This window comes from Pygoscelis adeliae, unplaced genomic scaffold (assembly GCF_000699105.1).
Source record: "Pygoscelis adeliae isolate BGI_AS28 unplaced genomic scaffold, ASM69910v1 Scaffold218, whole genome shotgun sequence".
NCBI lineage: Eukaryota > Metazoa > Chordata > Aves > Sphenisciformes > Spheniscidae > Pygoscelis > Pygoscelis adeliae.
Window position 1 is genome coordinate 4091023 of NW_008825433.1, and position 14667 is coordinate 4105689.

The window sequence follows — 14667 nt, forward strand, 5'->3', positions numbered from 1 at the left end:
CATCAACACCTTCTATTCCAACAAGGAGATCTTTCTGCGGGAGCTCATCTCCAACGCCTCCGATGTGAGTCCGGGCCCTGCTCGCCCCTGCGGGGCCGGCCGCCTTTCTCTGCTCGGGGGCTCGGGGGAGGCTGATGTCCCTCTGGGGGTGCCCAGGGAGAGGCCGGGGCCTGGGCGGCCCGCGAAGCTTTTGCTGGGGGAGGGAGGCGGCTGTTGAGTAGGGAGGCTGTGGCGAGCATCATCTTCTCCCCTAGGCTCTGGATAAGATCCGTTATGAGAGCTTGACAGATCCCTCCAAGCTCGACAGCGGCAAGGACCTCAAGATCGACATAGTCCCCAACCCCCGGGACCGCACGCTCACTCTGGTGGACACTGGCATTGGGATGACAAAAGCGGACCTCATCAACAACCTGGGCACTATTGCCAAATCTGGTACCAAAGCCTTTATGGAAGCCCTGCAGGTGGGTTGCCTTTGGCTGCATGGGTTCCCTAGGGCCTGGGCCATAGGCTTTCGCTGGGGTACAACCCTAGCCCTGCTGCCTTTTTTGCTGTGGGAGCTACTGGCCTACCCGAGTGTGCTTCCTCACCTGTCCAGCAGCAGGGAGGAGCTGAGGGTAGGGCTGCCTGTTGGTGCTTGTCCCTTTTTCTCTGTATGCTGACCCAGTTCTTTGCTGCTGTGAATCAGTCGCAGACACCTCTTCTCCTCACTGGTCCATTAGGCTTTCTCTGCTTTCACAGGCTGGTGCAGACATCTCCATGATCGGGCAGTTTGGTGTGGGTTTCTATTCTGCCTATCTAGTGGCTGAGAAGGTTGTTGTCATTACCAAGCACAATGATGACGAGCAGTATGCTTGGGAGTCGTCAGCTGGGGGCTCCTTCACTGTCCGGACTGACCATGGTAAGTGTTGTACAAAATCAAGCGTATATCTCTGCTAGAAGCATCCCTTTTCTTGGTGTTCCCTAGAGCTGGGCTGCTTTGTCAGTCACGCTTGTTAATGTGAGGTGTCAAGTAACAGGCTCGAGGAGCTGGTCCTACTTGCTCTCTGCCCTTTAACACTGTGCCTTGAAATGCTAATGTTTCTCTCCCTGCACTGTAGGTGAGCCCATTGGACGGGGCACCAAAGTGATCCTGTATTTGAAGGAGGACCAGACAGAGTACTTGGAGGAGCGGCGTGTCAAAGAGGTGGTGAAGAAGCACTCCCAGTTCATTGGCTACCCCATCACACTCTATGTATGTAAGGGAAGGACTGTGGGGACCTGCTGGAAAGCTGGAGGCAGGGGTGGGTGGTGGTGGTAGCAGGAGCCCTGAAAAGGGCAGACTACGGTCTCTTGTGTTCCCTTCCATAGCTCCTGGCTGCTGCATATTGAGCAGTGGTGCTTCTGTGGCCAGAGATGATTTGAGGCTGGGGGCTTATTGGAGGTGGGGGGTATCCAGCCACACTTTTGGCCTTTGATCTGTGCAGCTGGAGTTCAACTAAACCAGCCGTGGAGGGAGGAGGGTTTCCTGCCCCTTGTCTCATCTTCTCAGACACAGCTTTTGGTGGCATGAGCTGTAGAGGGACTCTGAGGGCTGATTTCAGGGGAAGCCCTAGTTCCAGGTGTTGCATTTGTTGAGCCTTGTGTCACATCAGGAGGACACCTGTTTCTTTCATCTGAAGCAAAAGGATTCCTGGTAACGGTTGCTTGGGACTAAACCTGAGCTCATGGCCCTGACTCTTCCTTGTCTCTTTCTCCACAGCTGGAGAAGGAACGTGAGAAAGAGATCAGTGATGATGAGGCAGAGGAGGAGAAAGACGAGAAGAAAGAGGAAGAGGAAGAGCCAGTATCCAAAGATGAGGAGAAACCCAAGATTGAGGATGTGGGTTCTGATGAGGAGGAGGAGGAGGGAGACAAAGGCAAGAAGAAAAAAACCAAGAAAATAAAGGAGAAATATATTGACCAGGAGGAGCTGAACAAGACCAAACCTATTTGGACACGCAACCCTGATGACATCACCCAGGAGGAGTATGGCGAGTTCTACAAAAGCCTCACCAATGACTGGGAGGACCACCTGGCTGTCAAGGTGGGTGCTGGGCCACCCCAGGAGAGACAGAAGGCCCCTTTCCAGCCCATACCCAGAGCCACCATGTGGTTGTGCCTCAGTTACAGGACTGAGGGCTCCCAGGCCACTTGCTGGTGCCTCAGCCTGCACTGCAACTCCTGTGCAGGTGGTGGGGTTGGCAGTGCCACCCTAGAAGCAGGATAGAAGGGTGTTGGGCCTCAGAGAAGCATGACTCCTCTGTTCAGGCCTGCTGGATGCCAGAGAGCCCTGGCACATAGGGGGCAGTGGGGCTGAGGAGGTGGAAATGCAGGCTGCTTGCATGCTAGGGACCCTGCTGTGCCCTCCTGCCAGCCCCAGTGATGAGGAATGGGAGTTCAGGCTGCCCACAGCGGGTCTTGGGGGAAAGGGTAGCACCACAGCAGCTGTTTTTTCTTCCTGACTCCGCAGCACTTTTCCGTGGAAGGGCAGCTGGAATTCAGAGCCCTGCTCTTCATCCCACGCCGTGCCCCTTTTGACCTCTTTGAGAACAAGAAGAAGAAGAATAACATTAAGCTGTATGTGAGGCGTGTCTTCATCATGGACAGCTGTGATGAGCTCATCCCTGAGTACCTAAGTAAGAGCCCCTTGCCTCAGCCTCCCAGTGTGGAGCTGGGACCCCTGTGATATCGCTCCCCATACAAAGCGGTTGGCTGGGGCACTAGCTGGTGTTGGGCGCACAGCAGTCAGTGTCTTAGCACTTCTCCTCCTGTGATGAAGCTCAGAGCTCCTAACCTGACTCCTGTTTTCATTTCCCCTACTCAGACTTTATCCGGGGTGTTGTGGACTCAGAGGACCTGCCTCTGAACATCTCTCGTGAGATGCTCCAGCAGAGCAAGATCCTGAAAGTGATCCGCAAAAACATTGTGAAGAAATGCTTGGAGCTCTTCTCTGAGCTGGCAGAGGACAAAGAGAACTACAAGAAATTTTACGAGGCCTTTTCCAAGAATCTGAAGGTGAGCTGGGCAACCCTACACCTGGAGGAGGGAGGGGCCCCTCAGGGTCCTCTGCCTGAGGAGCAGGCTTGTCTCTGTGCTGTGTCTTCTCTGTGTGGGTGTTAGGGTAGAGGGAGTCTCGCAAGTGCCCCAGAGAGCCTTTGTGAGCAGCTGACCCCTCTGGTTGTGCTAGGCCTAAGGCTCAAATGGTTAGGGGGTGAGCAGAGATGGCTGTGCCTCGGGGGTGGCCAAGTGCATGCAAGTCCCATCCCGGAGACTTCATGCATCTCTTCTGTCTCCAGCTGGGCATCCATGAGGACTCAACCAACCGAAAGCGCCTTTCAGAGCTGCTGCGTTACCACACATCTCAGTCAGGTGATGAGGTGACTTCGCTTTCAGAGTATGTGTCTCGTATGAAGGAGACCCAGAAGAGTATCTACTACATCACAGGTGAGCCAGAGCTCCTCTGTGCCCTAGTGAAGTGGAGGCAGGCTACCTGCCTGCCAGCCCTAACTTAAAGCAGATTTTTCCAGGTGGGTCCTGCTGCCTTCAGCAGGCCCTCCCTGCTGAATCACAGCCCATCCCTGGGGGCTGGGGAAAGATCACCAGGCTTAGAGCTCCGGCTGCAGCCAGTTTTATGCTAGGGGCTCTGAGCAACTGGTGCCGTTTGTCCTGTTGTAACCAGCTCTTGCACCTTGGTGACATCTCATTTCTACCCCCAGGGGAGAGTAAGGAGCAGGTTGCCAACTCAGCTTTTGTGGAGCGTGTGCGGAAGCGTGGCTTTGAGGTGGTGTACATGACGGAGCCCATTGACGAGTACTGCGTGCAGCAGCTCAAGGAGTTTGATAGCAAGACCCTGGTATCAGTCACCAAGGAGGGGCTGGAGCTGCCTGAGGATGAGGAGGAGAAAAAGAAGATGGAGGAGAGCAAGGCCAAGTTTGAGACCCTCTGCAAACTCATGAAGGAGATACTGGACAAGAAGGTGGAGAAGGTGAGATGGGTGGGGAGCTCAGCCCAGGGCTGTGTCCTGGGCTGGAGGGGGAGGAGGGCTGGGCCCTCTATGATGCAGGCAAGGGCCCCAGCTCAATGCATGCCTCTCATCTCCCTCATCTCCTGCAGAGGAGCCGCTAAAGGAGACTGGAGGTCCCAGCATGCACTGCACCATCTTGCTCTAAGCAGCCAGGCTGCAGGTGAGGGGCACTGACCCAAATACGTGCATTGATGGGAGAGGGTAAGTGCGGGAAACATGCAGTGGGTGCTGAAGGTGCTGGCTGAGCTGTCCAAACTGGTCTATGCAGCAGTCTTGGAGCTGCTTGGAGGATTTCTGCTTGCTTTGGGCTGTCCCCAGGTGAACCTGGGGCAGAGACCTGGGGTATGACGTGTGCTGTGGCTGGGCCCAGTCCAGGGCGTTACGGGGACCTTGCTCAGCTAACCCTTGACTACGTTGGCAGGTAACTATCTCAAACCGGTTGGTCTCATCTCCCTGCTGCATCGTCACCAGCACCTATGGTTGGACAGCCAACATGGAGCGCATCATGAAGGCTCAGGCGCTGCGGGATAACTCTACCATGGGCTATATGATGGCCAAGAAGCACCTGGAGATCAACCCTGACCACCCAATTGTGGAAACCCTCCGCCAGAAGGCTGATGCTGACAAGAATGACAAAGCTGTCAAAGACCTGGTGGTGCTACTCTTTGAAACTGCTCTGCTGTCCTCTGGTTTCTCCCTGGAAGATCCCCAGACACACTCCAACCGTATCTACAGGATGATCAAACTGGGGCTTGGTAGGTGTCCATGCAGCTTCTCGGGCCTGGCGCAGGTCCTGAAGCAGGTTAGCTGGGCAGGCTAGCATGTAACTGTCTTGGGGCAGGGAGGAGGCCGGTAAGGGAGCCGTGCTGGTGCGGTGTGCAGAACTGGCTGTGTAAGGTGGCTAGGGGCAAGTGGAAACGTGGAACAAGGTACTTCAGGAGGGCTCAGGGCTCTGAGTGGGCTGTCCTGTCTTCCATGAGGCCAGGAGCCACCACCAGGCTGCTCAGATGAAAAGCTGAGGTTTCTCAGTTCTTCACAGTGAATGTCAAAAGTCTGCCATGGGAGATGTGACCTATCTGGTGAAACAGCTTGTGCTTGCACCCAACTTACTTCTCCAAACTGGCTTTTTAGGCAAAAATATAAATGAAGAGGTGCTGTGGCTTGGCATAACTACTGGATGCTAATAGGCCTGTCCCTCGGGCTGTGGGCAGGAGTCACCCTTTGCTCTGGGAGAGGCCGTTCCTCTGGGATCACTTGGTGTCACTTGGAGGCCTCACCTCTTCCTTTCCTCCCCTCTCCCAGGCATTGATGAAGACGAGGTGACTGCGGAGGAGCCCAGTGCAGCTGTCCCTGATGAAATCCACCCTCTGGAGGGAGATGAAGATGCATCCCACATGGAAGAGGTAGACTAAAGTAGGAGGAAGCCTCTTCCCTCACCTGCCAGGCCTCTGCCCCATCTTATGTCTGCTTAGGAGGGGGTCTGCTCCCACCAGCTGCTACCGATTCCTTGGTGGTGTCTCTTTTTTTGGATTTCTTTGATTGTTTTTTTGGTGGGGGGCAGGATCCTGGGCATGATTCCGTTTGTCAGTAGTGAGTGATTCAGGCAGCCTGAGGCCTGTCTGTTCTGTGTCTTTCTGCTTGTGTAGGAACAGCTGATGGGGAGTGGAGGTGAGGAGGCATCAGGCTTCCCCTCTCCCCCCCCGCTATGAGGGGGGTCTCCCATGTTCCCAGTAGGCATCAAACACTGCCCTTGTTCCATCAGGATGGGAGCGCCCTTCCTCTGAGCTGCTGCCCCCCCCTGAACCCACAGGGTAGGATATTGTGTTTCGGTTGGTTTGGTTATTTTTGTTTGTTTTTTTCTGTTGTTTTGTTCTACTGGAATTAAAGTATCAAAGAATGTGGTTTACATGGCGGGGTCCCTTGTGTTTCATGTCTACCATACGGAGGAAAGGATCTCAGCCCCTGTGCCTTGAGGGTATTGGGCTCTCCTCTGCCCTGACTGGTTTTCAGAGCCCTGCTTCAGCTGATCTCTACCCCTTCCCTGCCCAGCCACCATGAAGTGGGTCGGAGAAACACATGACCTGCTGTGCCAGTGGGGTCGTCTCCAGCAGGCAGTAGTTGTCCACCCAGAGCACTGCATGCCCCGCAGCCTGGGAAGAAACCTTTCCAATCCATGTATCGGCTGCCCATGTATCAGCTGGGCAAGCTGTGCCAGGACCCGAGTCTGCACTGCTGCTGGCTGGTCTGATCTGAGCGTCCCTGGGGGTGGGAGCTGTGGCAGGAGCCATCTGCCTGTTCCCTTGCAGTGCAGAGCAGGGGGTGGAGTTGGCAGCTCAGGACTGTACTCAAGCTGCCTCTCTTCAGCTCTTAGGCCAAAGTGCCTTGCTCTGTGCTCTAGACTCCACCTTTCCCTCCACCTCCAGCCTGTCTTTTCTGGGCTTCTGCAGCCCTGGGGGGTTTGGCAGTATCTGGCCACCCCCTGGCTTTTGCCTGTGTCCCAGATGACAGCATCACCTCTGATTCATCTGCCCCTTGCACTGAGCTTGCATCCTGTGAGTGGGGTTTGTTACCCTCAACCACAGTGGCCCCTGGGGTTTGGCAGGGGAAAGTGACACCAACATCGGTGTCTCTTGCTGGCTGCTTGCCAGCAACCACAGACACAAAATGGGAGTGGGCTTTAGCCAGTACCCATCCTCAGCAGGGAGAGAGGAGGCAGAGCCTGCTGGAGGAGTCCCTCGTTGCACACCAGGGCAGTGTGCAGCTATTTGGGTGCAGGCTGCTAGGGCAGTGCTGGAGCTGAGCTAGCAAATGCCTTCAGGGTGGTTTTCTTTCCCTGAGACAAGAGAAAAAAAAAAAGCTTAAAAGTAAGATTTCTCTCTGGATAGGAAGGTTTTGCCAAATAACAAATCAGTAAAGTCAATTCTTCTTTTTAACTTAGAATGTTTTGGGTTTTTTTTCCACTAACTTTTTCTTTAAATCTACATTTAAATTAGAAAAGGGATCCTATTCCCAACCTGGCAGACCACCTATTTTTTTTGACCAAAGAAAAAAAAAAATCCATTTTCAGTCTGTCAGCAGATGGTGGGGGCAGACATTTGGGGGAATTTGTAGGGGAAAGATGAAGGGCTGTGAGGCTGCACAGGCACTTTCACAAGCTCAGAGCTAGGAAAGCAGCACAGTTAAAACTCTGCTGGAGAGCCAAGTGCTCTGAAGCCTGGGCTGTGCTCAGCACAGGCTCAGCTGGCTCAGCACTGTGAAAAGCAGCTCCTGTCCCTCATCCCCTCCTTTGTCTCTCCTGTAGCCTTTCTTGAGTCTCCCCTTTCTCTAGCTCTGGTAGTCCAAGGTCCTGCTCCTGACCCCAGCCAGACCTTGCCATGACCAGATCGCCTAGGCCTACAGACAAGGTTTTTCACCAGGTCTCCCATAGGTGCTAGTGGGATGTACCACCCACACCCCAAGCCTCCCCTGGCTCTGGTGTGGGGTCCACAGAGCTGGTGTTGGTGCAGACTCACCCCATAAATGATGGGCTCCTCCAGGGCCTTGCTATAGCACTGGTGGCCCTGTCTGGCAGGTGCTCAGCAGGTCTCTGCACCATCTCCATCTAGCTACGCAGGCTGCAGTGGCACCCGCTGGGGCTGCCCAAGCTGCACCATGCAGGGAACCCAGGAGCCAAACCAGAACCAGGCTAACAGCTCCTCCACTTGCCCACCAGCATAAGCAGAGGTCCAAACCCGGCTATCCTCCCCAGTCATATGTGTAAGGATCTTGTTCTCAGCTGCTGTTGGGGTCCAACCTTGGCTCATACCTGCCTGGATGAATGCAGAGGCATCTGTGTTTGGAAAGAAAAGACAGACAGCTTTGCTGTCCCGCAGAGACTAGGGACACAGGAAGGGTTGGGAACTCTCTCCCCTCCTTTCAGGTACATGGGGGGAAAAAAAAAAAAAACAATAAAAATGAACATTTACCCCCAGGGCACTATATGCAGCATATTTTTAATTTAATAAAATAAAAAGAGAAAAAAATTGCCTTTTAAAAGTACCAAAACCTGCTGGCTTGACAGTCAGGTTGTGTTGAGGAGAAAAGGGTTAACCAGTAAAACCCAGGCTCCTGGGGAAGAGCAGCTTCCACTGCTCCATCCCCTGCTGCCTGGGGAGCAGGTGCCCACTTGCTCCATCCCCTGCTGCCTGGGGAGCAGGAACAAGGCACCGCAAGCGGGCTCTGCCCCATCTCTCAGCCCTCCAGGCGCAGCGGGGCTCTGGCCAGGTCTGAGGAAAGCCAGGGCCGATGCCTCCAGTTGGCAGGAAGAAGAGGGGCTATTTGTGCTTCTCTGAATGGCAACCTCAAAGCCCAGAAACCGTGGCACGGAGACACCCCGAGGCGATGCTGGGGCTTCTGGGCAGCGCAGCCTTTGGCCTGTAACAGCAGCGGATGTAACCAAAAAGCAACCTAGAACAATGCAGCAAGCCTTGGGAACCGTACCGGCCAGCCTCAGCCTCTGCATAAAAATCAGCCTGGGCTGAGGGGAGTGAAGAAGTGTGTCTTGAAGCAGGGGCAAGGAACTGATAAAACCAAACTGGGAGGTACCGGCTTTCACTGCAGAGCACCCTCCCAGAGCAGATCCCAGGCCTGGGGTAGGACAGGCTGGGAGTCCTTCCTTTAGCTGTGCCTGTCCTACCTGGAGCACCTCCTGGGAGGGGGGCTGAGAGCTCCCCCACCTTACGACAGGCTCAGTCTGGGACACACCTCACATGGAGGTGTTTCAAAAAGAAAGCTAGTGTTTTGCTTGCCCTTTCCTCCTACTGACCTCTGTAGTAGCAACAGAAATGGAGGAGCATTAGCCAGAGGCAAGAAGGTGCCAGGGAAGAGAGCTCCCTTGCTCATCAGTGACTTTGGAGAGAAGCCACAAGACAGAGGTGGGGCAGGAGCACCAGCTGGAGCACCAGCTGGTCTTCCCCCAGGATGTAAGCCCCCAGGCCTGTGCCTTGGCTGGAAGTCTTTGACCTATTAAGGCAAACAGAAAGGTTTGGAGCTGTGGCAGCCCAGAGCATTCCCTAGAGCTGTGGCAGCCCAGAGCATTCCCTGGGCTTGTTCCAGCCCCTTCCCCAGGAAAAGCAGGTGGAGAAGCAAGTCACTGTCCAGCCTATCCATACCCCACCCTGCTCCTCAGCGGGTTCTGAGAAATCAAGCAAGTGCCCCCAAGTGGAGACGGGACAGCAGGCATAGCTTAAATGCCACGGCCCCAGCTCCTTAGACCTTTTGTATAGGGGTCTCGCCTGGCGGGAGCTTCTTGCTGCGCTTCTTCATGCGGCTGCGGGCGTAGACGCGGAGGAAGAGGGCCATGAAGACAACGGCTACGCCCAGCCCACCCACAACAGTGACAGTGTGCCCATAGATGAGGCAGGAGAGGAGGATGGCAAAGGCCTGGCGGAGTGTCATGATGATGGTGAAGACAGCTGCCCCGAACTGGTTGATGGTGTAGAAGATGAAGAGCTGGCCGCAGGCGGAGCACACTGAGAGCAGCACGGCGTGGGCCGTGAACTCTGAGTGGCGGGCCATGAAGCGTAATGACTCCAGCAAGGCACCCTGCTCCAAGAGCGAGCCTACCGTGAAAAGGCAGGAGAAGACGTTGACACCAAACATCATCTGCACGGGAGACATCTTGTAGGTGAAGAGGGCATCCTGCCAGTTGGAGGTGAAGCTGTCGAAGATTATGTAGCCAGCCAGGAGGACTATGCCTGAGAAAGTGGTGACAGTGGACACGTGCCTGTTGGGAGCACTGGAGAGCAGGAACATGCTGACCCCCACGGAGATGAGGGCAGCAGTCAGGTACTCCCAGTACTCGTAACTCTTGCGTGACACCAGTTTGCCCATCATCATCACTGGGATCACTTTGGAGGCCTTGGCCAGCACTTGGGTGGGGAAGCTGATGTATTTGAGTGCCTCATACTGGCACCAGCTGCTGAGGATGTTGGAGAGGGAGGCAAAGGAGTATTTGTACATAGGAGCCCCATGGCGTGGCTGCTTGGTCAGGGCGCAGTACAGACCAGCCACTGTGAAGGCCAGGATGCGGTTCATGAACACTAGGAACTGAGAGTCCTTGAACTTCTCACCAGGGTCCGTTTCGGTGGCACCGTATGTTCTCGTCATCACACGCTCCTGGAGGACGCCCCAAGTGAGGTAGGAGACCTGCGAAGCAGGAGGAGCACAGGGAGAGTCAGGACCTGCAACGGCAGCTGCAAGCAGCCACGGGAAGAACAGACCCCAGGAGATCCTTGCTTGCCCCAGCGTTGCGTCATCCTCTGCACGGCAGTGCTTCCCTGAGGCACTGGGAGATGGGGCTACCCCCGACTCCACCCGTCTGAGGGAACCCACTGTCCCGTGTGGTTACAACCAGGAACATCCCGTCCCAAACAAAACCTGCTCAATTTACAGCCTCTTCAAGGGGAGAGAAGCCCGCAAAGCAAACACCCTGGCGTACAGCAAGCAGTTATGTTTTAAGCTGCCTGTTGAACCAGATGGACAGGATCAGGGAACGTTACCGATGCACAGCTGCGGTTTTGGTGCCAGCTCCCTGCGGCAGGTCCTGGCAGTTCTCCCAGTGGCCTCTGCATTGGTTTTCACTTCCAACTCCCTAGGCCCAGTTCTTCTATCCAAATCAATTCTAGTTTCAAACCCAGCAGAAGAAATCATCCTCCAGGGATGATGACTATTCTGGCTGTCACCTCCACTACTTCAGCAGTCCCGGTGCCACAGTACCGAGCCCCTCACAGAAGTAACACAGACTTCCTCTCACCACACATCCCCTCCCGAGAAACTGAGGCACAGAGAGATAGAAGGACTTGGTGGTGACCTGCAGCAAGTCTGAATGGGCTGGGATAACAGGCCAGAGAGTGGGTGTCTTCTGCTGGCTGTGGGATGCGTGGGGTTTTCTGTCACAATGCCCACATTTCTACTTTTAATCCTCAGAGAGCCAAAAAGCTGCCCTTCCTAATGACGCTCAGGCTGTAGCTCAGACTTAGGGAAACTAAGATTAAAAAATCCTCTTTATCTGTAGCTGAATTCAGTATTTCTCTCCAGTATTCAAATCCAATCCATCAAGGCAGGACCCATCAGCCCCAGAAGGTGACCCAGAGGAGAGCCTGGGAGATAAGCTGCAAAACTATCTGGTGCTCTGACATGAGGGCCAGAACAAGAGCAGCCCTAACAATCTGCTGAATCACAGAATTTTCCCTATCCATGGCTGCAGAGGACTGAGATCGGACAGACAAGAGGTCCCAACCCAGATGACACCAGCTAAATGGACCTCCACAGCCCTTAGAAGTGACACAGCAGCCCTGGGGCACTATCCTGGTTGAGAGGCTGTGTCCCAGCCTCCAACCCTGCCCCGATCAAGGACAGCACTGCATCCTTGGTCTTCAAGGAACTGACGGCCACAAACCCACTGCCCACCTCCTGCTCCCGGAGTGGGATGGCCACACACATATGCACAGGGCCCCTACCTGTAGACCAGCAGCACAGAAGAGCAGCTTGAAGACCTGTCGGGCTGTAGAGGACTCTGTGGGCTCCACTCGGGGTGGCAGGGAGCCATCCTCCTGGTGTACAGACTTCACCTCGGAGCCGAACACGCATGATTTGATGACAGGGAAGCAAATGCCTCGGCCTGAAGGGAGTAAGAGAACATAGAGACAGAATTAACGGCAGCCTGGACACCACAAGCCGCACCAGCTTGAGGTGAGGCCTCCCTCCTTACTAGCCTCTGCATCTGCATCTGAGGCGCAGGGGCCTCAGAGAAATTTGTTTCAGGGTAGCACCTAGACAGCTCTGGGATGCAGCTCTGCAAGCAGCTCACTCCTGGTCTGACAAAGCAGGTCAGGGAAATGACCTGTCAGCGCTGAATGGGGTGCAGAGAGCTCACAGGGAGGCAGGATGTGGAAGGGAAGCTCCTGCCCTTACCTGTCTCCAGGTAATTCCTTCTCTTGAAGTACTGGATGAGAAGGAATCCCGGCACCACAATACTCGCGTAGCCAGCAGCATTAACAAAGAAACGGAAGAGCCAGAAGTCCCCCCACGAGTCCTGCAGGACAGGGGGTATCTCTTCACCAGTAGCCATGGTAGGGAAGGAAGCCAGCACGAGGGGAAGGCAAAATCTGTGGAGAGACAAAGAGGCAGGCAGTGGGCAGCCGGCACACGGCCAGCTCTGCTCGCCATGCCTGTGCCACCCAGCCTGCTCCCCACTGGCAGGCAGCACCCAGATCCCACGACAGCAATGATGGCAGCATGTGGAGTAGGAAAAGCCCTCTGGAGTTCAAGAGCACATGCCAGACATTTATGTTTGCTTCCGTTAAGGGTGTTTGCTCTAGCTTAGGAACATGTGGACTTAGAAACTTGGATTTCCAGGGTCGGAGAGAATGTTTGAACACTGTTGTAATCATCTGGTTTTCACAACGCCCTTACTCCAAATGCAAGGAGTACCTCACACCTCCCCTTTTTAGTTAAACTTCAGCGCAGCTCCTGGGTGGAAAAAAAAACAGGTCATTGAATGGAAAAAGCGACTGCTACCTAGCAGCTCATGTTTCAAGCCTGCGGCCAGAGGAGCCTTCCTCTGAGAGCAAACAGCTCAGAGCTTCCTCCTCCGGCTGCACCACCTGAGTGGAGGAGAGCCGGGGAAGGCTCAGGCTGCCAGCCTCCCCCACCTCCCCACGCAGCCCTGGAAGGGAGCATGCCAAGGCATTCCCCACAGCTCAGAGGAAATTACCAGGGCTCACCCGCTTGACAAGACACAGCCAGAGAGCAAGGCTGGGAAGGAACTCTCCTAGCAGCTGGCTGGTTGGGATTTTACCAGGACTATCCGATAAGGTATAGCTGATACTCTTCAGCTATAGCCCTAAGATGGTGACCTAGCCAGCTTTAAAACAGCTTTAATACTCCCTGAAGGAGTTCTTCCTTCCGCTGTCCCCGCCCTCACAGAGGCAAACCTCCGATATTCAGGGGCCATGCAAAGAACAAGAGCACCAGGTACACAACAGAATGAGCAAGCTGGTAAGGACTTCCTACACCCAAGGCCATCTGCATCCTCCCCTCGCACAGCAAGCTGTGGATGCCTGCATCGGGGTAGGAGGCTTCCTTGGTCCACGCTCCATCCTTGCCTCAGTCTCTCCGGTAGAAAAAGCCTCCTGACGGCCTTGGGGGCCAGGTGAGGGTGCTGTGGGGCTGGCTACATAAACATGCACCAGAAGCAGCTCTGGGCTCCTGTGATGGAAAGGGCCAGAGATGTCAATCCCCCCACCCCCAAAAACAACTGAGTCATAGGAATTTAGGCCCTCTGAGGTGTACCTGGCCCCAACATAATATAGCTGTGACCTCTAGTAGCCCTCACATGAAACTCAGAGACTTACAAACTTAGAGCTTTAAAGGCAAGAAAGTCCCCTGCCATTTCATGAACAACAAGCCCTCCCCACCAACCTCTTGTCCCCTTGGGAAAGGCCTCGGGGGCTTTTCTTATCCTCAGTTGCTGTGGCCAGGACCCTGGAGTCCAACAACCTGACCTAAGCCAAGGCTGTGTTTCACCCTGAAATCTCCCTTCTGTGACTTAAAGGACCCAGAAATTCCCAGCCCAGGGAGAAGTGCAAACAGCTGGGGGTGGGTTTCTGTGCATGCTTCCTATTCCCCCCCTGACTCTCCCCTGTAGAAAAGGCAGTTTGACACCTCCACCCCTGTCCTCTCTCCTGCTACAGGGGCCTCATTGCAGGCTGTAGGGTGCTGCAGGATGCAAGAACAGGGCTCAGTGCAGGCACCTGGGGCTGAAGCTGCCCACACGCAGCCCATATTAAATAACCCAGGTTGATCGCAGCAGCCCTCTTGCCGGGGATAGGGTACAGAAATGCCATTCGCTTTTGCAGAAGTGGGATATAAACGGCAGGGTCGGTTGCTACACTCATGGGCCACGTCTACCTTCAACTTGACAAGAGACCGAAAGCCAGCTGGCTCTGTTTAGCGCGACTGCGCCTGCTGTTACCCCCGCTGGCCCCCTCAGCGCCGCCACAGGAGGAGAACCAGCTCTGCTCTCCCACCGTGACCGTGAAGAGGAGGCTATGGAGGGACAATGGCGCTCTCTATGCCTGCGCTAGCAATTCCCAGGCCCCGAGAGCTGACTCAGTGCAGCAGGCCCTGCCCTTCTCGCTGAGGCTTGGAAGGAACAGGGATGCCAGTGTTACAGGTAGAAAGGGGGGGGCCACGCAGGGCAAGCAGGTGGCACGCCAAGGCATGAAAGGAGCCTTAGTCTGGGGCCCGCAGAACAGCCAGGGAGCTGAGACGACAGACTCGGCTACTGTTCCCCTCGGCACAGGAGGGGCAGCTCTCAAATGCACCGCTCCAGAGCCGGGCTGGGCCACAGCCCTCTGCCCGTGATGCAAAATTGGGGTCCCGGGCCAGAGGTCTGAAAAAAAATTCCTGCCTGCAGCCCCGCTACTCTCGGGCGCATCGCTAGCACCTCGAAGGGCTGAGGTCAAACGCAAGCCTAAAGCTTAGAAGTCCACGGCCACGCACTAACAGCTCGGCATCTTATGCCTCCTCCCTGCCCCTGCCCCGCAGCCGGCTCAAAGCCGGGTCGCAGGGACAGCCCGCGA

The 14667-nt window shown here is 55.2% G+C and overlaps 2 protein-coding genes across 2 annotated transcripts in view; one reads left to right on the forward strand and one right to left on the reverse strand.

The window, feature by feature from the left end:
- Nucleotide 1: 1 nt before the first annotated feature.
- Nucleotides 2–5948, forward strand: HSP90AB1 (heat shock protein 90kDa alpha (cytosolic), class B member 1; the record flags this gene model as incomplete). Its single annotated transcript, XM_009331115.1, has 11 exons — nucleotides 2–64; nucleotides 255–461; nucleotides 739–898; nucleotides 1098–1231; nucleotides 1739–2062; nucleotides 2489–2654; nucleotides 2843–3033; nucleotides 3315–3462; nucleotides 3735–4003; nucleotides 4464–4797; nucleotides 5345–5948. Coding segments are annotated over 11 exons (2106 nt in total), but the record flags the coding sequence as incomplete, so codon positions are not given.
- A 2073-nt stretch (nucleotides 5949–8021) lies between these two features.
- Nucleotides 8022–14667, reverse strand: part of SLC35B2 (solute carrier family 35 (adenosine 3'-phospho 5'-phosphosulfate transporter), member B2) — an 8603-nt gene continuing 1957 nt past the window's right edge. Inside the window, exons 2-5 of the mRNA XM_009331116.1 lie at nucleotides 12623–12687; nucleotides 11996–12276; nucleotides 11542–11702; nucleotides 8022–10228 (exon numbers count right to left, since the gene is read on the reverse strand). Coding sequence (XP_009329391.1) covers nucleotides 9290–10228; nucleotides 11542–11702; nucleotides 11996–12276; nucleotides 12623–12687 — 1446 coding nt within the window. The 3' untranslated portion in view covers nucleotides 8022–9289. The remainder of the gene's footprint in view (nucleotides 10229–11541; nucleotides 11703–11995; nucleotides 12277–12622; nucleotides 12688–14667) is intronic.